The sequence below is a fragment of the Cibotium barometz genome, chromosome 18, assembly GCF_041138505.1.
Source record: "Cibotium barometz isolate CiBa-2024 chromosome 18, ASM4113850v1, whole genome shotgun sequence".
NCBI classification, from domain to species: domain Eukaryota; kingdom Viridiplantae; phylum Streptophyta; class Polypodiopsida; order Cyatheales; family Cibotiaceae; genus Cibotium; species Cibotium barometz.
Window position 1 is genome coordinate 29,213,122 of NC_141063.1, and position 27,371 is coordinate 29,240,492.

At 41.3% G+C, this 27,371-nt stretch overlaps 2 protein-coding genes across 3 annotated transcripts in view; one reads left to right on the forward strand and one right to left on the reverse strand.

Moving 5' to 3' along the window:
• Positions 1–11,625: 11,625 nt before the first annotated feature.
• The window catches only part of LOC147629170 (choline transporter protein 1-like), a 130,632-nt gene continuing 114,886 nt past the window's right edge, over positions 11,626–27,371 (reverse strand). For both annotated transcript variants that reach the window (XM_086812425.1, XM_086812424.1), the window contains 3 exons: positions 12,652–13,630; positions 12,255–12,549; positions 11,626–12,152 (listed from right to left, as the gene is read on the reverse strand). In XM_086812425.1, the coding sequence (XP_086668551.1) occupies positions 11,949–12,152; positions 12,255–12,549; positions 12,652–13,630 (1,478 nt within the window). In that variant the 3' untranslated portion in view covers positions 11,626–11,948. The remainder of the gene's footprint in view (positions 12,153–12,254; positions 12,550–12,651; positions 13,631–27,371) is intronic.
• LOC147629171 (uncharacterized) lies at positions 19,662–24,617 on the forward strand. Its single transcript, XM_086812525.1, has 5 exons — positions 19,662–19,983; positions 21,965–22,182; positions 22,857–22,974; positions 23,313–23,663; positions 24,181–24,617. Exons 1-5 carry the CDS (start codon positions 19,662–19,664, stop codon positions 24,609–24,611), a joined length of 1,440 nt encoding a protein of 479 aa, XP_086668651.1. The 3' UTR covers positions 24,612–24,617.

The following is a 27,371-nucleotide window of genomic DNA, read 5'->3' on the forward strand; positions in this document are numbered from 1 at the left end:
ACTTGGCATGTTGAGCCCAACATTTAAAGACAATCTCATTTTTTGACTTCACTTGAAGTTGTAGTGTAGGCATTCTCTAGATAAACTTCTTTTATCTATAGCCTACATGTTTTGATGAGTGTAATCTCATTGGCATTTTGACTTGTTGAAATCTCTTTCTTTAGAGTTCAATGAGTTTATCTTATTGTGTTCGGATTAAAGAATTTTGGATTCTTTCTTTGTTGGCATTTATTTCTCTAGTTCCGTCCTTTAGGTGATTTATACGGTCCACCTGATGGTTTACGGATGTACATATGTGACTCATTGAGACGTTGATGACTCCCTATGTTGATATGGGTAACTCGGGATGCCGATAATTCCCTGTGCAGATGTGGGTACGTCGGGCCGCTGATGGATCCCTGGTTCCTGCCGTTATAATGCCATGTATTCCTACTTTATTCCGAATGGTTTACAACAAGAAAACTACCTTGAGTATGAGTTCCTCTGATTATCCGCATTTTGATGGGTAAACAGAGCGTGTGAATCAGATTGTAGAGGATATGCTTTGTGTATGTCTCTGGAAAACCATCAAATTGGGAAAAGTATCTTCTAATGATGGAATTTACCTATAACAATTCTAAACATATGACTATTGGTTTTAGTCCATTCATGCTTATATATGGGTATCAACCCAGGGCACCAATTGATGTTGGTCTTAAGGACATTGAACTTGATGTATTGAGGGATTTCTTGCGTGATATGCAGGAAATGTTGACCGAAGCTCGGGATTCTATCAGGAGTGCTCAGGATAGGGCACAATTTGATGCTGATAGAGGACGCTCGCCTCGGTCTTTTGAACCATGAGCATTGGTTTATTTTAAAGTTCCTATAAAGACTCTTAGACTTTATCAACAGGAAAATGCTTGAAATTATCTCCTAGATATTGTGGTCCATTTCGAGTTATACGTCGGATTGGCACGGTTGCGTATGAACTAAAACTGCCTCCACATGTTAGAGTTCATCCAGTCTTTCATGTCAGTAGATTGAAAGAGAAACTGGGAGGTAAGGATAACACAGTTACTCCTCAAGAACTTGTTGAAGTCGAAGATTTATCCTATGTTCCACATGAACCTAAAAAGGTACATCGGTTGAGAATGTTCATCGTAGATTTCCTTCTTTTTAGTACAAAAGTGCAATGTTTTGAGAGAGGGGAAGTATGTTATGTGCACGTTATATGTGCATATACTAGGAGGAGGCTAACCCACATTAGGCTTGTGAGGATGGGAGCATGGGAACAAGCTCTAGTGGAACATGGGTTAGGGCTAACCTTAAGAGTTGAGGTTAGGGTAAGGCATCCAAGGGTTACACATGGGAATTAGAGAGTCAAGAGTCACTTGAGGTCCCTTCTATATAATAGGGGCATGGGGCACACTCAGGGGATGTTCTCTTGTGTAGAGGATTGTATCTACATTCTTGCCATTTCATACTAGAGCTGAGTGCTACTAGAATGATGTCATATCTCTTGGTGGTATGGGACACCAAGGTAAGATATGTGGTACTTCATTGTATTTATGTGTGCACCCTTGGGCTTGGGGGTGGTTAGGTGGATGAGTTTATGCCTAGTTTATGCATGATGATTATCTAGAGAGATCTTAGGGTTTTAATAGACAGATACACATAAAATGTCTAAGGTAAAATAGTAGGGAAGAATATTTCTCCAATGAGTTCAATGATTATATGAGAGAGCATGGGATAAAGAGACAGTTTTATGTGCATGTACACCCCATAGTAGAAAATAGGTTGTAGAAAGGAAAACTAAGCACATTGTAGAAGTTGCATGTGCATTAATGAATGAGAAAGTGATGTCCCATTATTTTTGGGCTAAAGCAATAACTGTAATTTATATCATGAATAGGACTCTCACTACAAGAGTTCATAGCATTACACCTAAATAATAGTTCAAGCATCATGCCATGAATTGTTTTCTATTGTTCAGTGTGGTAGAAAACCAAATTTGACAAACTTGACAGTGTTTGGATGCATTGCTTTTGTACATGTACCAGATGAGGTGAGAAGTAAGTTGGATCCTAAGGCAAAAAAGTTATATTCATTCATAGATGCTGTAACCCCACTATGTATTAGATGCAAGTGAGGAGTAATGTATTTGATAAGATGAGTTGTTGGTATATGCTAGTGAAGAATTCTATAGAGGCTAAAGCAAACAATCACATGGGTGCCTCAAATGTAGAGCAACAGTTATAGGTACTTAGTGGAATAGGACAATCCTCTACCAGTGAGTCTATTATGAGACCTTGGTTAGTAGAGAGGTTGAGGCAGAATATTAGGCATTCTAACATATCACATGGTGGTACTACAAGTGTTAAAAAATCATTAAGTTCACATGTATAAGGAAAAAGAGAAGGCAAATCAACCTTTTATAATGCTTGATGGTTTTTGTAGGTCACTACTTTGCTAATGGAGAGTCTAGTGGTTTTAGTAGGTCACTGCATTGGTAACACTAGTTTGGTAGCTCAGCAAGACATAAATATGTATTTCAGGGGTTTGCTAAACAATTTACATCTTGTGAATGGGAGCGGTATTTTAGCATTTCTCTTCTACGATATTTCTTCATGAATGTGGCAAACCTTAAAAAACTATTAAATGATACAAATAACCTTAAATATAATATGAGTAGAGATATATGCAACACTATATTCCAAATAGGTTACAAATTTACAAAGAAGGTTCATATATACAAGAAAAAAAATGATCTCAACTCATTATAAATTTCTTCTAAACCTTACATAGTATTTAAGAGATAAGACATAGTTTTTTCATGACAAAAAATTTAATGTATTAATAAGTAATTTAATTAAATTTACTTCTTAGAATCTCTTTTTAGTTGTTGAGTCATCAGCACCCAAAATACGATAATAGTGTGAGCTTATACGATGATTTACTAGTTATACGAATAAATCAATGTCTCCACTATAGTAATCGGTCAAAATACATATCTAAATATTTTAATTTAGTTAGAAGACAAGGTGATGGTCTCAACTTTCAAAACTATATTGATAACAAAACATCGTATATGAATCCTTGCTTATATTTGGACTATCTCTCTAGTGAGAAACTTATGAAAATAGTGTTTATTATTATATAAAATGACCAGATATCCACTTAAAGCCTTATGAGAAGTTTAAAATGTGTGAAGTAGTCTCTTATTCTAAAGTAATAAATATGGTTTAAAAATTGTAGATCGTCTAAAACAAAGTGCCTAAAAGGATAGGTGTATATGTGATTGGCTCTCACAAAATGCACCAACAAAGCATAACATTGTACAAAATATGTTCGGGGGGTGCACTATGAAGAAATCCTATGTATCACATGCGTACAAGGAGTATTTAAAAAACCCTGACACTTACATACTTTTGTGAATAAAATGATCCTTTTTTCTTCATAAACTTATGGTTTGGTTTAAAAACCCCTTCTTGTAAATTTAATTCTATAACCTTTTTAAATTAATATACCTCTCCTAATGAACTCACGTGCTACACTTACATATTTCTAGGTGAAGCCTCCGAGAGAATGTGTATAAGATTTGGTCCTAGTTTATGATTGTTTGATTAGTTATAAAAATCCTCAAAGTTATTTTGTTTTAGATAGCTAAATACATTAATTTTTTTATTAAGACCAAAATTTTAGAGTTCAAATTCATTTTTGAGCCTAAGATAGATTGTATTACACCATATATATGTTTGTGAAGTAATGCATATCCAAAAACTTTGAAAATCAATGAAAAATTGGCTAATTAAAGCATTTGATCCAAATATAGTCCAAACAGCTATGTATTACGACTGTAATTTGACCTATGAATTCTTATAAAATTGAAAAGCCTAGAGGTAACTAGTGTGATAAAAAAAATCCCAATTTTTCTCCACTATGTACGTGATGGTATGAAAAAAGGAAACCTTTTATTTTCGCTATCCATGTATTCTAAATAATTCCATAAAGTTGGTCAGTAAATAGGACATAAATATGTCCATCAACACCTTTCTATCCTATTACCAAACTAGTGTTAATGGAGAGTCTAGTGGCTCAAAACAGAGCCTTGATTATCCCATAGTTGTTACACCTAGTGTATGAAGAGCCCAAGAAAAGTTGAGAACACTTGACAATGATCCAAGTGTATGCAAGTCTACTAGGGTTAGATATCCAATTCATAGGTTAAGGCATGATGGGTATACAGCTCATCAACATGCATATATGGTCAAATCCATTCAAGAGACAGAGCCCGCATGTTTTGAGAAGGCACTTGGACATAAGCATTGGGAAGATGCCATGGAAGAAGAGATGGCCAAAGATAAGAGTCCACAAGTTTTGAAGAGACGCTTGGACATATTGGGAACATGCCACAAATAGGGAGATGGTTGCTTTAGATGCCAATATGACATGGGATTTTGTGCCTTTGCCTAAGGAGAAGAGGGTAATTGGATGTAAGTGTGTTTTCAAAGTGAAATGCAATTCACATGGGATTGTTAGTAGGTAGCTAGGATGGCAATCATGAGAGTAGTCATTGCTATGGGCTACAGCTAAGGGAGAGTCTTTACATCAATAAATGGATGTAAAGAATGCATTGCTACATGATGATTTATAAGAGGAGGTTTACATGGTGTAGCTACTAGGATATGAAGATCATGGATACCTTGATTTTGTCTGTAGGATTCACAAAGTAGACACCTAGAGCATGGTGTCTTATCACCATTAGACTCCAAATATCGAAAGTTGATTTCTCACTATATGAGAGAAATATTGACAGGCGGTTTATGCTAGTGGTCATATATGTTAATGACCTAATTGTCATAGGTGAAAATGATGATGATATTCATGAGGTGATGATGTTTCTTAAGAGCAAGGTTGAAATGAAAGATTTGGGTGAGTTGTGATACTTCCTCGACATAGAAGTGATTAGATCACGAGATGGGATTTGACTTTTGAAGAGGCAATATGCAATATGCTTTGGGCATGTTGTCTAGGTGTGGGGATCACATGTTGTAAACCAAGCTCAGTACCATTGAAGTAAAATACAAAGTTGTGTGCAAATATTAGTGATGTTTTGGAGAACCCTACTATGTAGACACATAATAGGGAGTTTGATCTACATATATCACTAGGCCAATATGCTTTGGGCATGCTATCTAGGTGTGGGGATCACAGGTTGTAAACCAAGCTCACTACCATTGAAGTAAAATACAAAGTTGTCTGTAGATATTAGTGATCTTTTGGGGAACCCTACTATGTATAGGCACATAATTTGATCTACATCTATCACTAGGCCATATTTGAGCTATGTTATTGGATTCATGAGTCAGCGTATGATGCAAGTCCCAAGGAAGCCACACTTAAATGAGGCTAGGAGGATAATTAGGTACATAAAGTCCACATTCCATAGTCCACACATAAATGCGGCTAGAAGGATACTTAGGTACATAAAGTCCACAATCCATTTTGGACTTTTCTATGGGGTTAGGTACAAGTACATGGGTACACATATGTAAATTAGGTTAGTGGTATCTCATACACTATTGTATCATGCTAGAACAAAGCACCTTGAGGTGCATTATCATTTTGCAAGGGAAAAGTTAATGTGGATTGGATATATGTCACCAAAAAGAGGATTGGGTAGCTGATATCTTCATGAAGGCATTGGGTATCGAGAAGCTCTGCAGGTTTAGGAGCTTACTCTTGGAGTGCAGGGTATAGAGTTGAGCTTGATGGGGAATGTTGAGATATTGAGCTCAACTAGTGCAGATATGGATGAAATGCTAGGATGATGGATCCGCACGCCATTAGCACGGTTGGTGAGATTATGGTTGATATGCCACCAGTGGTTTACAGGCTATGTGTGACAATAACCACTTGGTTTACTAAAGTTATGGCATAGTTATATTGCTAGCTCATATAGTTGGGTCACCCGACCTTGTATGTTTTAGTAGAAGAATACTTTCCCTTATAGTATATGCTCTCATCTTTATGTTATGGTTATAGAGAAGTAAGAGTACTTTAGCTTATGTAAAAAGATTAGAAAAGAACTTTCTCTTATAGTATGTACTCTTATCTTTATGTTATGATTGTAGAGAAGTAAGAAGATAGAAGAAAACTCGCGCGCGTGCGTGTGTGTCTGTGTGTGTGAAGAAGAAATCTTACAAGGAGCTCAAGCTCACCCTCTCCCTTGCATTCTTTATAAGTATGTATCTCTAATTAGTACTAGAACTCCTCCAATAATGAGATTTGAGTTGATTTACAAAGGTGGGTAAAGATGGGATTATGAAGAGATTAGTGTTAATTACTAGTTGCTAGTTTAGTTGCCTAGAGCTAAAGATTGCTAGGGAATGATAGTAGGTTCTAATAACAACTTCAAAGTTAAGTTACGAGCTCACTAAGGTGGATAGAAGTGGATTAAACTACTCATACTTGCATAATGGAAGTAGGGAAATATAAATTTTGTGGCTAGTTTGGGATGATTCAATTTTCAGATCGTTTGTTGATCTTGATCGTCTAATTGACATTAAGATCATTGACTCAAAAATCCCAGATTTGGATATGCTTGTATACTCTTGTGTGTGTTTGTTTTCTTGCAAGAAGCTCTTGTGTGTGTGTTTTCTTGCTTATATACTCTTGTGTGTGCGTTTTCTTGCTTATATACTCGTGTGTGTGTGTGTGTGTGTGTGCTTGCTTGCAAGAAGCTTATGCTCACCCTCTTCCCTGCATTCTTCTCATGGTATGAGAGCACCGGTTTGTATGAAGAGCTGAACAGGCAAGCACGAGGCAAGAAAAGGAAGCGGTACATGGGTAAGGGTGTCTCTCTTTGATTTTGAAGCAACACTTTTGGGTAGCTGTGAGTGCTATAGGACAAGGAAGTCACTATCTTAGATTGAGGCATCCTCCTGGGTCAAGGAAGAAGACCATATCATGTGCAATTAATTTTGTGTGTTTCAAGGCGATTTGGACACATTTTTGGGCATCCTCGTGGTGGGCGAAGGAAGAAGACCCTGTCGTGTACGGTTAACTTTGCACATTTCAAGGCAATTTGGGCACATTTGGGCCTCATTTTGGCTTTGCAAGTTTTCCATAGGCAATTTGAGAAAGTGTTGATTTTGACTATGTATGTCCAATTTTTAGTTTGGTGCAAAGTTGCAGCAGAAATTTGGTTACAAGATAGTCCATGCAAATAATCCGAGATTCGCAAGTTATGATGTAGTTAATCCTCCAAAAGTTCACATGAGCAAACCTTCTACTCAGATACATGTATGTGTGAAGAGAGATCGTTGTCTAAAGGACCCAATGGTGGTCGATTTGAAAATCAAAACTAGAAGTAACAATAATAATAAGATAATCAATAGAAGTAATAATAACAACAAGATAATCAATCTCATACAAGTGAAAGAGGCCACTCTAAAGGCAGAGGAGCTAGAGAGACCAAGATGGTTGGCAAAGAAATCAAAATGCAAATAGCATGGAGTGCTTTCGCTGTGGTAAACCAAGGTACATTGCAAAGGACTGTTATAAAAAGTAGAAGGATATCAAAAGAGTGATGACAAAAGTGAGAAAATATTTATGATGCAGCACATGCTCAATTCCACGATAGGAGATGTGTTAAGATCGAGAGATATTTGGTTTGTGGATTCGAGTAATGATATTGTGCACCCCATTGTGCATGTTGGCAAAGTGCCACTATGTCAATACAAGATAGCAAAATGAAATACCCAACAGATGTACTTCATACTCCTAATATTACGAAAAAACTAATTTCTATTGGACAAATGGTTGAGCAAGGTTTACAAGTGAGATTAAATTCTCAAGGATGCTTTATGGAAGACTTCAAAAGTTAGTGCTGTTTGGTTGCAAAGGGTAACATAAATGACAAGATGTTTACTTTAAATGTTAACATGCCTCGGTTGAAGGCAACCATGTTTGCACATGGGATAGGTGTCATATAGATATTGACATATGGCACAAATGTGAATATACAACGGCTAAAGTCTATGCAGGCCCAAAATATTATTATAGGTTTGTCAAAGTTTAAGGTTGATGGTATGCATAATATCTGAAGCATACTGGCTTGGTAAGCAGGCTAAACATGTTTTTCCATATAAAAAGTACGTCAGTGTAAGGCCATTGGATGTTATGCATTTTGATGTATGGAGACATACCAAGATAACAACAATTGTAGATTATAGGTACTATGCTATATTCATTGATAATAACACTAGGAAAGTGTGGGTTTACTTCATGAAGGAGAAAAGTGAGGTGTTTGGTCACTTTTAAAGATTTAAAGCCTTGGTCGAGAAGAAAAATGTATGCAGATGGTGAGGGAGAATAATGCGTTTAACGATTTCAGAGAAAGCAAGAAATCAAGCGGATTGTTTTGAGCACACCTGACAATGCAAGTGTACGTAGATCTACTCAGGATAGATAACCTGTTGACAGGTTAAGATATGATGTATATACAACCTATCACTATGCTTACATGGTTAAAGCAATACAGGAGATAGAGCCCAATTGTTTTGAGCACGCACTTGAAAATTAGAAATGGGAAGTTGCTATGGATGAGGAGATGGCAACATTGGATACAAATGCAACATGGGAATTAGTGCCTTTACCTAAGGATAAAAAGACAATAGAATGTAAGTGAGTATATAAGATCAAGCAACTTAAATGGATCTGTGTGAACAGGTATAAGGCAAGAGTGGTTGCCAAAGATTATGTGTAGATATATGACATCGACTAAGGATAAAAAGACAATTGGATGTAAGTGAGTGTACAAGGTTAAGCAACTTAAATAGATCTATGTGAACATGTATAAGGCAAGAGTGGTTGCCAAGGGTAATGTGCACACATAACATTGACTACAAGGAGACATCCAACCCGATTGCGAGAACGGCAAGCATTGGTCTTTACATTAGATGGATATAAAGAATATGTTCTTGCTGCATGATGATTTACAAGAAGAAGTTTACATGATGTAGCCACCAGATTATGAGAGAGTGATGCATATCCAGACTTTATGTGCATATTATATAAAGCCTTGTATGGCTATAAGCATGTACCTAGAGCATGGTCAAAACAAGATCGAGGAGTGCCTTATTACCATTGGATTTTAAATATCCAATGCAGATACATCTCATGGCATTTTGTTGTTTACAGAGCCGATTTGGTTTGGACATATTGTCCAAGTATGGTATGACAAGTTGTAAGCCTATTTCAATGTCATTGGAGCAGAACACTGAGCTTTTCGTAGATATAGGTGAGATTTTAGAGGACCTAAGTATGTTTAGAGAGCCAATTTGGTTTGGACATATTGTCCAAGTATGGTATGACAAGTCGTAAGCCTATTTCAATGTCATTGGAGCAGAACATTGAGCTTTCCGTAGATACAGGTGAGATTTTAGAGGACCCAAGTATATAAAGGTCCATAATGGGTAGCTTGATCTACAAGACCATTATTAGACCAGATTTGATCTATGAATCTATGATGTTGAACTTGCGTAAGTTTATATAGACCCCCAAGAAGCCAACACTTAAATATGGCTACACGGATTCTCAGATATATAAAGTTGGCTATTGATTATGGACTTTTCTACGAGGCTCATAGAGAGATACACCTACATGAGTATACAGATACTGATTGTGCTCAAATAGGAGATCTACCAATAGGGAGTGTTATTATGAGTTGGAGCAATAAGCAACATCCGATAGTTTCCTTGTCGAGTAGAGAGACAGAGTATAGGGACGTTTCTACGACAACCTGTGAGGTAGCCTAGTTTCAACAGTTACTTGGCGATATAGGTAAGTCCATGGATGAGGTGGTTTGTCATTTATTGTAACAACATCAATAGTATACATCTGACCAATAGCCAAATCTATCAAGCTCAAACCAAGGACATTGAGGTGCATTATCATTTTGTGAGAGAAGATTCTAGCAAGTGAAGTGAATTTGATATATGTTAACACAGAGGATCAAGTGGCTAACATCTTCACAAAGACATTGGATACAAAGAAGCTTTGCAAGTTTAAGAGCTTATTTGAAGTGCAATGAGTGGAGTTGAGCTCGAGGAGTGTTGAGATATCGAGCTTAACTAGTGGTGTTACATACATTGATGAGATGTATGGGTGATAACTTCTGCACTTACACCATTGGCATGGTTGGTAAGATTATGGGTGATATATATCAATGGTTTATAGACTGTGTGAACCACTTTGGTGTATAAGAATTATGGCATAGTTATACGCCAACTCATGTAATTGGATTCACACACAATGGACCAACCTTTATATGTTATAGTAAGAGAATACTTTCCTTTATAATATGGATCGACCTTTGTTTGTTATAGTAAGAGAGTACTTCCCTTATAATATATACTCTTATCTCTTTATGTTATGGTTGTAGAGAAGAGAGCAAAAGAAAATTTAGCCATCCATCTCTCTTGCATGCTTGTCTACTCGTGTGTGTGTATGTTTGTTTGCAAGGAGCTCAAGCTCACCCTTTTCCCGGCATTCTTCTCAAGTAAGAGATAAGGTGAGAAGCATCCCTTCCAAACTAGGGTAAGGGAAAGAAGGTAGCACAGTTGAAAAGTGAGACTCCTTTAAGCAAGTCCCTTAAGATAGTTTCCTACTTAATTAATATTATTATAGTCTAGCTAGCTAAGGTTACCTTTTGAGCACACCTAGGTGCCCAATTGAACACCCACATTGTGCCAAGTTTCACCCCTCCAAAAATACCCCAAAAAAAGTCAAAATTTTCTCTAATTCTTGAAAAATTATTACTTATCTCTAATAAATTTCTAATACGCCTTACTTAGCTCAAATTCAAGAATTATTACCATGATCCCCTGTAATGCTCAAATTAAGAATTTTTATAGCTCATTACCCAATACAAATTCTCATGTCCAAAACTTACATCATTGCCCTGCAAAATTAGGCAATAACTAATTTATCTATTTCTGGAAGGGAGGGACCTTACAAGCCTTCACAAGACTAGGTGAGTACAATGGTCTTTTGCATTGGTTATATGTGCGCTACACTTCTATTTTTCTGAACTCAGCTTCAATTTTTCATTACCACTACCCAAGCACACTAGTTTAAGAATCTTCGCTTGGAGCTCCCATGCAGTCTTATGCAATCCACCTCTTGGCTCGTCTTTTACATGCAGACGCCCATAGAATTTCTCAATGCATTTGATTGAACCCCATGCACCTCAACAAACCTCTCTTTGATCCGCGCAAGAAAGTGATCTCTAAAGGATCTGAATGTAGATGGGAGTTTCATCTTGGAACCATGCCCTATGGAGGTAGAGCCACCCATACTCATGTCTCAGAACTTGGATTCACTGTGCAGGCAAGCTTGTTTGTGCGTACATCTACAATTCTTTTAAAAAGAATGCACCAATCTTTGGCCTCTAGAGCAAGACATGGACATCAGAACCTCAACAATCATGCCAAGTTTTGTATGGATTTTAGCACCACCGCATTTTTGCTCAGTAGAGGACATGAATGCCATTGATGACTTTGTACATGGAACTCTGACCTAGAGGGTTGTGATCACCAGATTTCCAAGAAGAACAAACGATCATTTTTATAGGTACTAGTAAAGCCTTCAAGATAGTTATAGACAACATGTGCGTCTTTGTTACATGCACTAACTTCAGCCTTTACACTTGAATGTCTAATTCAATTACATATCATCTTCAAAATTCATCACATCCAATTGGGAAATTTGAAGTTAAGATTAACCTTGATGAATTTTGCCTCTTGCACGATTTAATGATAATCAATGTGGAGAAAAACAAAGAACATGAGCTTTAGTGATTATGTGGAGGTTCTTCTTGGGTCTTTACAGATATCTCCTGCCCATGGGACGGTCCGGGATTTGATAAGAAAGCTCCGCTGCAAACGTGTGTTAAGAGCCCCTTAATCATCACTATCATCATTCTCATCTAATTTGCTGGCTTGCATGGCATTTCCTTGCTGCTGTTTTTGTGCGGTGGCCTTCAACTCCATCGCCTTCTGCACAACTTCCATAAGAGATGGCGGACAAAACCTTGGCCTACCATGATATCGTTCACAATCCTCACACAAGTTTAGTATTAAAGTATCCCAGGTTGTTTTGTAAACCTGCACAATCCTCATGTAAGTTGAGTACTTAAACTGATTAGAAACTCAAAATTTTGCCTTGCCGTCCTTGTTAGTTTTGTTACTAGTATTGATGCAAAGTACCTGCAAAAGGGTATGAGCTATGGCATAAGAAATCATGGTTGTCATGAGAGTGAGGAAAATGGGGCTTGATATGTAAATCTCGCTGGACATATCCGAGTACATGGGTGCTTGTGACATGGCGATGGCACAGATCGCACATGTGAAACACACCAAAATCTTTCCTACGGACAACAAACCATCAGGGGAAATCGTGAGAGTGCTCAAGAGTGCTGCATTGGCTTTCAAACGATCCCGAGCAAGACATGCACTTGCACAGTAGTCTCTACCCTTGATTGCAACAAGAATCAAGGCATGCCTGGAGCACCAAAGGGCATTAATAATCAAGCATACATTGCTTTTCATTGGCTAACGTTGACAAGTTTACCAAGCAATCAAAGGGGCTAATACACCATCTTACTTGTTGAAATAAGATATGATATTGTCAATACAGCTCAGAGATTGATCAACGCTGCACATTATCCGCTGGGGAACCTTTCTACCACATCGCTGAAAGGATTGCAATATTTTGTTTATGTACTTGCAGATATTTCTAAGCAACAGCAATGCGGGAGCAAAAAACAAGCCTCCAAAGATTGCAGAGCCACAGTTGTATCTCAATGTGGTAACAAGCACTTGTCCCACCGGTGCGAAAATAGTATACCGATGCCAGTAGTAGTACGATACCGATCCTGCAATGACCATGTCATTAAACCCATTGATCATCTGCCATGCCCACATGAGCCCAAAGGAGTGGTAGATCACCAAGACAGAGAATTTCCATGTCCACATAAAGCTAAAAGCCCCATTGCTTTGTTGTTGGATGGTGCAGATACTTATGATGAATATAAGAACTGCCAGCCAGCAACCCATTGTGACACAGAGGATGGGCAAGGTGATCAATAACAAAGGGCGCAAGAACGGTGCTTGTAGCTGTTCCCAAAGCAAGTCTATGGCACCAGGTTTGATTGGTTGAGCAACTTGGGTCATAAACTGGGGTGTTTGGATTTCTCTTCCAGCTTGATATGCTGTTTGGGGACTAGGGCTTGGCATTGGTTGAGGTTGCTCTAGTTTTGATTTATCATTAGGAGAGTTTGCTAGAGGCAGTACATTACGCTGGGTATACACCACAGCTTGAGTGACTTGAATGGGTTGAATGGCATCTATAGCTTCACCACAAACATCCATGCACCTTACTGCTACCCCTATCCACCTCTTCAATCCTCTCAGTATCACAATAGTGAGTATAAGTAGAATCGTGGACACCACCACCATCACGTTTCCATACCACTGAAAGGAATGCCTTCCTGTTATAGCTGTGAAATCCAGTCCTGGTGGTGCATCTTTGAACTTGTTTACCAAAGCTTGTCCAATGGCAGCCCCTTTGAACTTAAACACCCCTGCAGCAATATGCATCATGTAAGTCAGCTCATAGCATCACTGACATAAGATCTCCTATCCTTATTGAGCTGTTTTTCTTTGTATAATATTGTGTAGCATCATGACTTTTGAAAATGCACATGACTGAGAATGTACCATGTATTTCCAAAAAAGGAGTCTTCAATCAAATATAGAATAACATACAAAAGTCAAGAGTCAACCAAGGAATAAGGATGATTCCTTGTAAAATAATCATTGCTGGCAGAACCAATCAGGGGAATGCCAATTGATCCCAATAGCATGGCATGGGATATGAGACATAAGCAACACAATCTTGCACCATACTCTTTATGGTTGACCTCTATGCGTTTCCAAACACAATGTTAAAAGTACTGTGTATAGGATCACAATGCACCCTGCATAGGCACACACATATTGAGAATGCAAGCTTTTGCCATCTTATCATCCTACAATGAGCCCAGCTCCCCTCCTACTCCTTTTGTGCTCCCTAGGACTGTAAACACTGAATGTATGATTCTCTCTGCTTACCAAAAACACTCACATGTGATCCCATATGATATTCCAGTCTAGGGGCATCATCTCTTGTGTCTTGGCAACTTTTGTAAGGCCTCTAAATGGAGTTGCAGCTCTCATGGAAGGTATGATAAGAGTACCACATCATATGCATAAAACTGGATAGAAACCACCGTTTCTGCCAAAGTAGAGCCACTCTCCACACACACACACACACACACACACACACACACACACACACACTCTTTTTTTTGTAAAAACCAGTGTTATATTACTTTACAAGGAAAGAAGCCCTCGAAAGTGAGGAAAACTTCTTTAAGATAAGAAATAGTGGAGAAACAAGTCTGGTCCATCTCTTGTAGTCTATGGCAATCATAAAGAGATTGGCACAAAGACTTGCGAAAATACGAGTGCTTGTCAATCTGTGTAGAGTGAAAGATCACACGATTGCGGCCAATCCAGAGTGCCCAAAAGCATGTCCAACCAAGGAAACCTGCATAATCAGTGAGTCTTCGGTGATCTCCCAAAGATCCAAAAATACTTGGAGAAGCGACTCTGACAACCAAAGAAACAGATAATCTCTGCAAGAAGTTTCTGGTATCCAAACAAGCCCATAGCAAATGAGACACAGTCTCATAGCAATTTGAGCATCTACAAAAAGAGGCAGATGCTATCCTTCTTTTGGCTGGAGTTCCACCAACAAATAAAGCTAAGCTCTTGCTCCAACACTGCACCAGAGAGTTTGGCCAGCACGTGGCCAACCATAATCATCCTGTAGTTGCTCGGATCGAGCATATCCCCTATTTTGTGAATCGGCACAATGGTGTGCATCGTCCACTCCGCAGGCAAACCCTCTGCTAGTGCCCTGTTAAACAGGTGTGCAAGAAAAGGAGCCAAAGAATCTACTGCATATATGTGATGCTCACCCTGCAGGCCCATATGGTCGGCGGCCCGTCCATGCTGTAGGTGGCAGATAGCTTCCTGTATCATCGAGTGGGTAAAGAAGCTAGCTGTGGTAGGTCGAGGCTCCTGTGGCTGAGGTATAGGTGGCTGCTGTGGGGCGTGGTATAGGCCCTCTACATATGTGTGCCATGTCTGTGGGTCTGCAATAGGTGTCGGTGTCCGGGGCTTTCTGAAGTGCCGCCATGAGACAGGGCTATCTCTACTCATGAAGAAATGAAAGATCTCTAGCTCCTGTATCTCTGCGAAGGCCCGCCTTTTGCGGCGAGTAAGTCTCCTCATCTCTCTCCTCGACTCCTGCTCTGTGATGGCTCCCAAGGCTCTCTGGATGCGGAGCCGTGAGTATAGGGCTCTGCACTCGTCATCATACCATCTGTTCTGGGGCATAGTCCCAGATCTCGCGGGCTCTCCTAAGTGGACACGATGTGGGAAGCTCTCTAATGCAGCCGTGTGTAGGAGTGATGCCAGCTGGGCTGTAATGGTATCCATAGGTGCCAGGGGATCCATGAGTAGGAGCCCATCCTCTACTCTGCCAGTGTATGTGTGAAGTAGATGGTAGTGTGTGGCGTCGGTATGTGGGGGGGCTGGTGATACTGGTGATCCGGCTAGTGAAAATGCCAAGTATGTATGATCTGCCCCAATAGGACGAGGTGGAATGGAGAATGAGGTGACAAGCTGTGATGCCTCCAAAGACCCCATAATGTAGTCTACCACCGTGCCTCCGGTCCGTGTATGAGAAATGAAATGATATATTAACGTCTCTAAGAGGCCATAGTAGCCTATGAGACCAAAACTAAGAGTACATCTGAAGTTGGTGTCTCATCAAAGAGAACAACTAAATGAGACTAGAAAGTACAATAAACTGATTGTCCTACAGTTATAAGAACAGAACTGTAAGACTTCGAGATGATACTGAGTAGAAAATACTGGAAAATGTATATCAGGTAGATCCATGCTAATCAGTTGAAGTGTTGCCCTCTCCTTAGATCAAGTATCTCCGCCATGGGGCTGTCTAGAATGGAGAGGTCGTAGAAGCGAGGTAGGCGCCTCGGATGCCGAGCAATAATGGCTTTGATCTGGCGATGGTGAGGATGCCGTGGTCGGGATCCTGGTGGGCGTGGCCGACGAGCACGACATAAGATAACTGCTCTATTAGTGGTGACTCCCTGGGAGCGTGGTTGGTGCCCTGATGGCCCAATGGAGGAGGTATCAGGAGGTGTGTGGGCTGGGTTGCTGGTGCTGGTGCCGAAGAAATCTGTCAGGGTCCTCTGTCTAGGTACATCATGGCTCGGTCTCCTGTCTGCCAAGAGGGTCTCTTTGTGTCTCCTGAGCTCAAGTAGAAACAATCCCAGGCATCTCTGATCCTCAAACTCCATGACCCTGCGTAACGGTCCAAAACCCTCTTGGAAGAGGCAGTGATATCTCCCTCGGATCTCATAATAGACTGTACATCGGCAAATGTAGTGTTCCTCTGTCTCTACCTCTTGGTAGCATAGCTGACAAATGCGGTCATCCACGATCTGATGCACATATCGCCCTGTCTCAATCCGCAGCTGGTGTGATGAGGTCCGGATCTGTCCAATGGCACAATGTATCCCATGTGATAGGTATACATCCATGTACGCCGGGTGGGTGATAAAATCATCCGGTGAGAGGTGTAGAAAATGGCTCTTGTAATGAGTCATTTTCGTGCCCAAGAGCTCAAGGGGGCTAGTCCATGTCCTCTCTGTGTCCACTCTGATGATATCCATCCTGATCACGCGGTTTTGCTCTGAGCGGGTGAGATCCAAAAATGGACAATCCAGACTGTATTGAAAGGGTGGTAGTGCCTCTATCCGCAAACCATGTAGGTCAAACCATGATCTCATCTGAGCGTACCAACAATGAGTATCTCCATCCTCTGCCAACTGTATGGATGAGGTCAATGCCAAACGGGAGTACCTCTGCTGAGGGAGCTCCCATAGCCGCTGTAAAAAGGTTACTGCCTAGAATAGGGCCTCGGTTACTACTGGTGGGGCACCTAGCTCAGCCCGAACAATCTCATGTGGTACTGATGATTTGCTCCGAATCATGCGGGCAATCATCATAATCAGTGGTCTCTCCATTTGCCTCCATCCCTCATCTGTCCCTCTCTGAGATTTGTGATGTATACTGGGCCCCCAAGTTGGAGCTCCGTACAGGAGGGTCGGTGTGACAAGCGTATCAAATAGCCACAATTTGGTGCGTGGCTCCTGAAACTGTATGTGTGCACACTGCCTCTCAAGTGCCCCCAAGGCTGCATGCCCTCGAGCTAATCTAGCTGCTGCTGCCTCCTTCAGGGAGAAACGCGGTCTTGTGAAAGTAACTTCCAAGTAGACATATGACCTACCAGCTCCCCTCGGAAAGTGAACTGAGGCTCTAATCTCGTCACCCATGCCTGTGTGGTGTTAAACACCATAACCTTGGTTTTCCCAAGGTTCACTGTCAGATCTCTATCCGCACAGAAAGCCTGTAATGCATCCAGGTGTCTCTGTAGTCCTCCCGGAGAGTCTGAGATTAGAATAATATAATCAGCATATAACAAGATGGGTATCAACACCCCTACCAGGCATGCCCCTGGGCCTCCCAATCTGTCTTCATAATCAGAGACCGCATCAATGTACAGTCCAAAGAGGGTGGGCGATAGCAGGCATCCCTGCTTCACCCCTATCGTGCTGGTCACCCTATCAGATAGTCCGCCTGGAGCTCGGACTCTGCTTGTCACAGACTCATACAAAGCATATATCCCCCACTGCATATCCTCGAGTACCTCAATGTCATGCAATCTGTGCATAAGCCTGGCACGTGGGTACGGTATCAAAGGCTTTGCGGAAGTCCACAAAGCAGCAGTATATCCTTCTCTTTTGTGCCCTGCCCTCTTCAATAAGTGCCCGAAGTGTCAGTATGTGATCCAAGGTAGTAAATCCTCTCCTGAAGCCAGCCTGTCCATGTGCTCGATGACCATGCCTCTCTGCCGGGTGAAAGCAAGGGTTGGTGGTACAAAAAAAGGGCCAATTTTTTTTCCACCTTTTTGGTACTTTGGGGGGGGGATTTGAGGGTAAAAGGTTTGTATTTAGGAACTATTTTTAAGATCTTTGAGAATCTTTTGTGCAGTACCACCCCGTGAGAGTAGTGGTGTCATGAGTGGTGGTAGTGGTTTCAATTTTTTATTGTTTTTGCTCATTTGTGTTTGAACTAAGCGGGCGTCGTCTGGTCGCCTTCCTCTGACCATCTCTCTCTCTCTCTCTCTCTCTCTCTCTCTCTCTCCCCCCCCCCCCCCCCCCGCATTCGATTGTAGCAGAGCTGCTCTGCTCTAGAGCTCGCATTGATCAGTCGTCTAGCCATGAGGACCCCAAAGGCCAAGGGAGCTGCTGCCAGCAGAGCGTCACCTTCAACATGCAAACCGAAAGCAAAGGCAAAGGAGGGAATGGTGCCTCCTGGCAGCAGCAACAAGAAGGGTGCTTCCACCACACCCCCCCAACAAACAAAGCCGGAGCACATAGCCAGTCCCAACACAAGGGCAAGTGCAAAACAGTGCAAGGTCGACTCCGAACGGACCTCACTCCTCTTCGACGACGACGAATCAAAATCTACCAGCAAGTCAAGACGTGGTACGCTATTCATTGGCATATGCATGTGCTAAGTAAATGGTGCATGTTCACTCCCTGCACTGACATTTGAAGTTAAATGAACAGTACTATATTTAGTACTTTGCAGTAGTAAATTTGGTACTCTTTGAGTACCACAATTGGTATTGTAGGGCATCACCTCACATTAGACACAATGTCGGGCACCACATTTAATCTGTAGGAGTCAGCAATTCTCTGATTGGCATATGCATGTGCTAAGTAAATGGTGCATGTTCACTCCCTGCACTGACATTTGCAGTTAAATGAACAGTACTATATTTGGTACTTTGCAGTAGCAAATTTGGTACTCTTTGAGTACCACAATTGGTTCTGTAGGGCATCACCTCACATTAGACACAATGTCGGGCACCACATTTAATCTATAGGAGTCGGCAATTCTCTGATTTGTTTTGAACACATTTTAGGTAAGAACAAAATGGAGGAGTACCCTCAACAAACCAGGTTCTGTTACATGGCACAGGACCTGCATGAAGAGTACGGTCTCAGTCTTGAGGGCAAACTCTTCAAGGACTTGATTGATGAGGACATGCCACCCGAGCAATGGTTAACTGTATTCAAGTTCAAGTACCAAAAGAACAGCAAGATCTATTTAAACCATTTGCAGCCACAACTGGTGGAAGACTGCAGACTTCTATTCTCCAAAGTTTATCAGGGGCCCCCTTCATGTGGTGAATTGACCAACAAATTTGCTGCGTGCTACGCTTTTGAGAAATGCCATGCAGCGAAAAAAGACCCAGCAGGGCATAAAGTAGCATGGGCCCGGTTTGGGGAAGGAGTGTTGCAGATGATATCATCTAGGAGTGGCGGACTTGAGCGTTAAATTGAGGCATGGAGGAGGCAAAATGCTTCCTCCCCTGGCAGTGTCCTGCATTCAGATAAGAAGGCCCGGATGACTCAAAGTGGTAGTAATATCTGCACAGAACCAGAGAATGCTGGCAGAGGGGTAATTGCTGACTACCTACCTGATTTAGAGGCATTGCTGCAAAGACTGGCACACCCAGTGTCACATCCAGGATGGTCAAACCTCAGAAGCCTCAAGGCCTCTATTCAAGCAAACAAGGACCAGCTACTGGTATATGAAGGTAGAAAGGACGTGGCGAAGAGTTTAATGGAAGACATCAATACCCTAGAAGCACGCATTGTTCAGCTTCAGCAACAAATCCTTGTTCCGGATGAAGAGATCAGAGAGGTGCAGGCTGAGCTGGGAGCAAGTCGGCGCTTGTTGCGACGACACGGGGTTTTCGAAAATATCCAAAAGCTCCAAGCGGAGGTTGAACAGCAAGAGGTATTGTATTTCTGGCCTATTGCATTGTGTTTGACTGTTGATAGTGTTTAATTTGCACATGGTTTGGCAATTTGGCATGTTTCACTTCTTGATTGGTTTATCTGCTGACATTTTTGGTGGTTTTGGAACTTCTTGAACTGTTTTGGTACTTTCTTTACTTGTTTTGGTATTTTTTATAACACTTGGTGTTGTGCTGGTGCCTTTCTTGGTACTTAATGGTGCTTCTTTATTTCATTTGGTACTCTATTGAACTATTTTTGTGCTGTTTTGGTACTTTCAGGTTACTGAGGTTAGTCTAATAGGGCACCTTTGGCTGTCTTGGATAATTGGTTGCACCCATGACTGGTACTTTTGGTGCTTTGCTGTTCATTTGAAACTCTTTTGACCTATTATGATACTGCTTTGGTACTTTCTAGCTACAAGTTTTAGAGTCTTTAAGGTATTGCAGGTACATCTTGGGTTCAATGTTGGCACTAACTTTGGTACTTTTTGTGCTTCTTTGCTTCATGTGGTACTCTTTTGAAGTGTTTTGGTACTAAAGTTGAGCTTTTATTTGGTCTTATATGGTAGTGCTAAATATGTCTTGGGTGCTATCTAGGTATTATCTTTGGTATTTTTTGTTTTCTTTGATTCGTTTGGTACTTTTTGCACTATTTTGGTACTAGTTTGGAATTTCACTGTGACAAGTTTTTGGGTCTTTTGGGTATTTTTGGAAGTCTTGTGTGTTTTTGGTACTTAAGTGTACCAAATTATTGCTGTTTACAACTGTTTTGGCATAATTTACATGTTTTGGTACTGTTTAGTTACCTTTTGGTACTATTTTGATACTGATTTGTTAACCTTTTGGTACTGTTTTGGTTTGTCATTGGTTTGTCTTAGTACTGTTTTGTTACCTATTATGGTACTATTTTGCTACTATTTGGTTTTCTTTTGGTACTGTTTTGTTTCCTATTTGGTGCTATTTTGCTACTATTTGCTACTATTTTGGTACTGATTTGCTACCTTTTTAGCACTGTCTGTAACCTATTTGGTACTATTTTAGTAGTATTTGGTACTATTCTGCTACTATTTGATATTATTTTGGTACTGCTTTGCTACATTTTTGGTATTGTTTTGGTAGTTTTTGGTACTTCATGTACCAATTTTGTGTTGTTTAAAACTATTTTGGTACAATCCAACCTTTTTTAGTACTGTTTTGGTAGTTTTTGGTACTTCATGTACCAATTTAGTGTTGTTTAAAACTATTTTGGTACAATCCGACCCTTTTTAGTACTGTTTTTATTCTGCTTGGGTTTGGCTTGGGAGTTGTTGCAACTTCATTGTACCCATTTAGTGCTGTTTAGAACTGTTATGGTACAATTTACCTGTTTTGGTACCTATTCTGGTTCAGTTTTTGTACTGCTTGTGTACTTCCTTGCTAATTGTTTGTTTTGGTGGATAAGTAGATAGAGTATGTCTGTTTTGCAGATGGAGTATGTGAAGCTCCACAATGAATGCTTGGAGACCCAAGACCATCAAGAATTTGTACATAAGTTGTGTGCTGATGTGAAGAGGGGGATGAAATATACATTGACTCCAAGGCCTCATGTTGTGGACCCTGCCAACACAATTCATGTGTTTGGTACTTGTGTTGCCTGTGGGGAGGCTTTGGAGGCTTCTTACGTGGTTGGTACCTTCATGCTTCCCTGCAGGCATAAGTACCATCCATTGTGTTTTACAGCTGTGTTGAGAACAAGAGATATGTGCGTGAAGGCACGTTGCAACACCGCAATCCCTTCGGAGGCAAAGGCCTGGGTGTCAGGGAGGTCATTATTGAAGAGTAAGTGGGGTGTTTGTGTCGGACACTGTATGTTTATATTGTTTGAACTGATGATCTAATCTTGTCTTTCATCTTTGTGCATATGTAGGTAGAGAATCTTTCGGTGCGGACACCCATGACAACACCCCAATGGATAGGAAGGATCTCCCTGGTCACAGTAAGTCAGATGCCACTTACATGTTTAAAGAAGATCCTTACAAGTCAGTGCAGAAAATACTCCAAGACCTTCATGCCAACACAAGGGAAGGGAAAGGGATTGAGCCTGTTGTAGACTCAAGCATGGGGGAAGATCGACTAAAAGCGGAAGTGCAGGAGAGAGACAAAGACGAAAAGGGACCGGAGGAGAAAGAACATGGGGGAAGTGATCTGATTGAGGAGGTTGTTGAGCAAGAGACTGACCAAGGCGAGAAGAACAATGAAGAGATGCCGGCTGTTGAGGAGGTGACAGTTGAAGTTCTCTCAGAGGCAGAGGTTTTGGCTACGGCATCAACATCTGCAAAGGACAAGGCAGGTAGAAAGAGGAGGAAGAACGGAAAGAGGGCAGAGGAAGCTACTCAAAGTGCACAGGAGGCTGCAGGTGCAGAGGAGCCCAAAGACACTGAGGAGGCTAAAAGCAATGAGGAGGCCAAAGCAGCGGGGGAAGCTACTGAAAGTGCTGAGGAGGTGACAGTTGAAGTTCTCTCAGAGGCAGAGGTTTTGGCTGCGGCATCAACATCTGCAAAGGACAAGGCAGGTAGAAAGAGGAGGAAGAACGGAAAGAGGGCAGCGGAAGCTGCTCAAAGTGCACAGGAGGCTGCAGGTGCAGAGGAGCCCAAAGACACTGAGGAGGCTAAAAGCAATGAGGAGGCCAGAGCGGCGGGGGAAGCTACTGAAAGTGCTGAGGAGGCTAAAGGTGCAGAGGGGGCTGAAGGTGTAGAGGAGGCTAAAAGCGCGAAGGAGGCCAAAGAGGCGGGGGAAGCTATACTGAAAGTGTAGAGCAGGTTAAAGGTGCAGAGGAGGCTGAAGGTGTAGAGTTGCCTAAAGGCACGGAGGATACAAAAGGTGTGGGGAAGGACAGAGCTGCGGAGGAGACACCTGATGCAACGCCCTTAGAAACAAGTGATAGCAATGATTCAGCCACCCTATTCGAGCTCTTCGCTATGAAATGTAGAAAGCGCCCTGTTGGTCGTGGTCTCAAGCCGCAAGCCTGCAAAAATTAGCTGATGTTACAGCATTTTATACTTGCTTCTGGACTAATTTGAAATACCAGCCCATTTTGCTTTTGTCGATGCGTTTTGTGTCATGCCGCTCTACTCTTGAAAGGTGTCAATGTGTTTGTAAACTGTCATGTCCTACTGTCACTGTTTTGTAACCTTTTATTGGTGCCCAATGTCTAACTTTGCTTTTGCGAAAAGGCTGTGTTCTTCTACTCATATAGTTTAGTGGTAATACAACAGGGGACCATTGGTGGCTAGATGAACAACCACCGGATACATCAATGCCGATAGATGTAATGGCAAGCAATAGGCGCCTTGTTGTTTTGGATGTCAATGGAGTGCTACTGAAGGATTATGTTGAAGCACCCAAGGATTTGTGGCAGCTCCCGTTCCCAGATGGAATTAGGCCCCGAGGTGTGCAAGTGTCTCAATACAAATATTGTGTCGTCAGACCTAATGCGGAGGACTTCATCATCAACTTGAGGAAGCGATGCGACGTGATGCTCTGGTCATGTAGCCAAAGGAAGAACTTGATGGCCATAATGAATGCTTGCTTCCCTCGGTTGATGAAGATGAAAGGCCTCTTTTTAGGTACTTATCCCTTAACTTTCACAACTGGTTTTATTGATTTTGATACTGTTTGGCTAGCTTTGCTACTGTTCTGTACACAATCTGGTACTATTTGGTAGTTTGGTACTTTTGGCACTGCTAACACAATTTGGTACTTTTTGAAACCTTGGTACTCTGGTGCTATGCTGCTTTGGACTATGTTTGTTCATGTGTACACAATTTGGCACTGTTTTGTACATAATTTGGTACTCTTTGGTTATCTTTGGTACTTTGGTACTCTGATGCTATGGTAGTTTGAAACTGTGTTTTTTACTTTGTACACAATTTGATACTGTTTGGTGCTTTGATACTATGGTACTTGGTTCTGTGCTTGGTAACATTTGTGTACACAATTTTATAATGTTTGGTACTTTGGTTATTTGGTACTTTGGTACTGTGTTGTACCAAGTTTGGTACCTTTTCACTGTTATGTACTGTTTGTTAGCTTTGGTACTCTTATTTGTGCTGCTATTCTAATTGCTTGGTTTACCTGTTACAGATATTTTTGACCAGTCTCATTGTGAGAGGTGGGCTACCAAACTCAGAGATGTGCCAGTCCTTGCGAAGGAGTTCGGTAACAAGCCTATTTTTCTGAAGCTCCTAAGAAAAGTGTGGCGCAAGTATCCGCAATTCAATGAAACGAACACCCTCCTTGTGGACGACACGAGATACAAGTCCTTGAAGAATGATTACGACTCGTGCTGCTGCATCCGGTCATATGAGCCTAAGTATTATGACCCCGACAAGCCGAAGTATCTTATGGATGTCATTTTCCCGTGGATCTTCGGGTGGCTAGCTGATAAGTTCCCCACTGCTTACAGCCACCGGAATCCCTTGTTTGATGTTGAGGATGACATTTCCTCGTTCGTTGCCAACTACTTTGTATCTATGGAGGGGTATTCGTACCGCTTTGACCCCCCTGATGTGTAAAAGATTCTGTATGCTTGTACATTGCCTTTGGCATTTAATGATAATTATCTTTTTGTACAGGTACTTTTTTTGGCTACTGCTTTTGTACTTTTCTGTTACTACTCGGTGACAAGCGTGACTTTGGAGTTAGTGACAAGTGGGAGTTGCCAGGTGAGTAGTCCCTGTTCATGGCTGGATGAGAGGAAGGCAGAGGATGACAGGAAGCAAGGGAGAGAGATGATGAGAGCAAGGGAGGGGAGGATGAGTGAGAGAAAGTGGATAGTTATTGCATAGTACCAGAAAGGCTACTTATTACCACCGTATTGTTGGGCTTTATAACTCCGGCTGCAAAAAAACTGTACACAGCAATCAGCTAAAACTATTAGCACAGTACTTACCATATTTTGGATCTACAAATTTGCTGGCATATTACCACCAAAGACTGGTACTGTATAAGACAACAGTAACTGAATGATTGTACATGTAGCAGATAGCACCAAATTTTGGTACTGCAATACTATAGAGTATCAAATTTGGTGCCACAACAGTCAGGTGAAAACAAAAAGGAACAGTACCAAAATTTGGTACTGCAAAAACACAGCAGAGCTAAAAACAATAAAGCACAGTACCAAATTGATAACACAGCAATAGCATTAGACAGTACTGATCACAAGTAAGATTCTAATCAAGAGAATTAGACAGTACTGATCACAAGCAAGATTCTATTCAAGAGAATTACAACTGTTGCCAGTGGTTAGTATTGTAGTTGGGGTAAACACTGTATGGCTCCCGTCCTGGTCACTTCCGTCTTCATATGGCATACTGTTGTAGATATTTTCATATATCTCTGAGGATAGTTTAAAGTGGTGATGGAGGCCAGGGATAGCCTCCATGGGGAACCGTATGGCTCTAACAAGATGCGAGTAGATCATCACCGGTGGTGTCTGATCTAATAGGGTATAGGTATCAACTTTGCCCTCAACCTGGGCATAGTACAAGCCCTCAACTAGCAATCCACCTCTTACGATCTTGTTATGCCAAAGGTCCTTCAGTACTCTTGGTGCTAAATAAACGGTTTTTGTGCACTTAAGAAGGTAGAAGTCCTCCTTCTCCTCGGCTGCGTTCACTGCAAAGTTATCCCCAATGGACAATAATTGGCTCAACACCTCAGGGTCTCCTTCATACATAGGCATGCTTAAATCCTCACTCACATGGGAGGAAAACAAATCATTGTAGTTCTCCTCATCATCGTCGTCCTCATCACTATTTGTAGGTTGTACTGACTCTGTCAATGGCTCGATGGAGACATATTTCCATTCTTCAATGTGCTGTTTATTATTGCATCTCCTCCATTGCCCATTCACACATGGATCACAGAAGCATGTCAGCGTACGAAAACGCACATCACATGGATTGTGCGTTGAGTGGCCGTCAACACAATGGAATGAGCGAGAGCCTGCAATTGGTTTACAGTCCCACAACGGAAATCGCAGCACATCATTCGGTGAAACCAACCAGAACACCCTCCTTGTGCTGGCACTTCCACCTTCCGTTGTCGGCTGAAACCTCGCGTTCAAAAAATTGACCACATCAGCCGCACACTTCATGGGCCAGCCATCGGGTTTTAGCTCTTCGTGCGTCAGGGTTCTCTTGATAATAGCACCTGCACCATCATGCTCTCCTTTTCCATGCCCTGAAGCAAAGAAGTTATGCATCATAAGCAATCCTGTCAACTGATAATACCTGGCTACGAAATAGTGTGGTCTTCGTGCCTTGAACTGTGAAGCGGCACCATCTGACCATACCCAATGATAACGCAAACGGTGTCCTTGCTGTTTCATCCAGTTGTCATGCAGCATAAAACAATGCTGAACAAAGAGCGTGTCATGGAGCTTATCATCTGATATGTAAAAATGCACAGTCTTCTCAATAGCTCCTACTGAATTTCTGATATAAGAGATGTGTACCAGTATTGTTACCTGTGTTGACCACCAATGCATGGACTGGATCTCATTTTGCACTTTAAAGCTGTAATTCTCTGCAAAATCAACAACAGATACCACAACATCTCTAGGAAACTTAAGCAAGCAGTCTTTGAATTGTTGGGCCTGCCACCTAAACATAAAGTTGTGCTTAACGAAGCTTTTCAGATGATCTGAAAAGAGATGAATGAAAGTTGCACTTTTCATCCTTTCCACGACCAAGTCCTTTCGCTTCTTCTCTTTTCCATCACCATTAACCTGTCCAGTGCCCACATCCTGGAATATCTTAACAGTCACCTCCTTGCTATCTGTTGCAATCTCGGCTGGGCAGAATGACAACTTTCGTACACCGCATTTGGGGCACTCTCCAAGCAAGCATCTCTTTGCATGATATTCACGATCCTTAGGGCGAGGGCACAATATAAAATCCAGCAAGTTACTTATGTGTTGAAAAACAGCCTGGTTTGCAGAACATTGGCGTGCCTCACTATGTGTACCACAAATGGAGCATGTACATGGATGTTCTTTGCCGTGATGCCCAAACTTGTTCTGGCGCATTTGATTGAAAGCATCCTTGAAGTATACCATCTGGATATGGTAAATACAGCAGCAAGTATAGCGCTCTTTCAATCTTCGGACAAAAAATGGCTTGAGTGTCTCAAAGGACCTAAGTGACAACTTCACCGCAGGATACATGCTCTTGAATTTTTTGTAGAGCTCCACCTTTAAACGAAAAATGCTCCACGTTAGAGCTCAGAATACTATCAAACAAGAGTAAAGCACCAAAGCTGTTTACAGT

Excerpts from the sequence above, each read along its gene's own strand:
- LOC147629171 (XM_086812525.1), top strand. The coding sequence starts at position 19,662 with ATGACTCAAAGTGGTAGTAATATCTGCACAGAACCAGAGAATGCTGGC. Across the intron at positions 19,984-21,964 it reads GCAGGCTGAGCTGGGAGCAA|GTAGAGAATCTTTCGGTGCG; the intron begins GTCGGCGCTTGT and ends GTGCATATGTAG. Across the intron at positions 23,664-24,180 it reads GATGAAAGGCCTCTTTTTAG|ATATTTTTGACCAGTCTCAT; the intron begins GTACTTATCCCT and ends TACCTGTTACAG.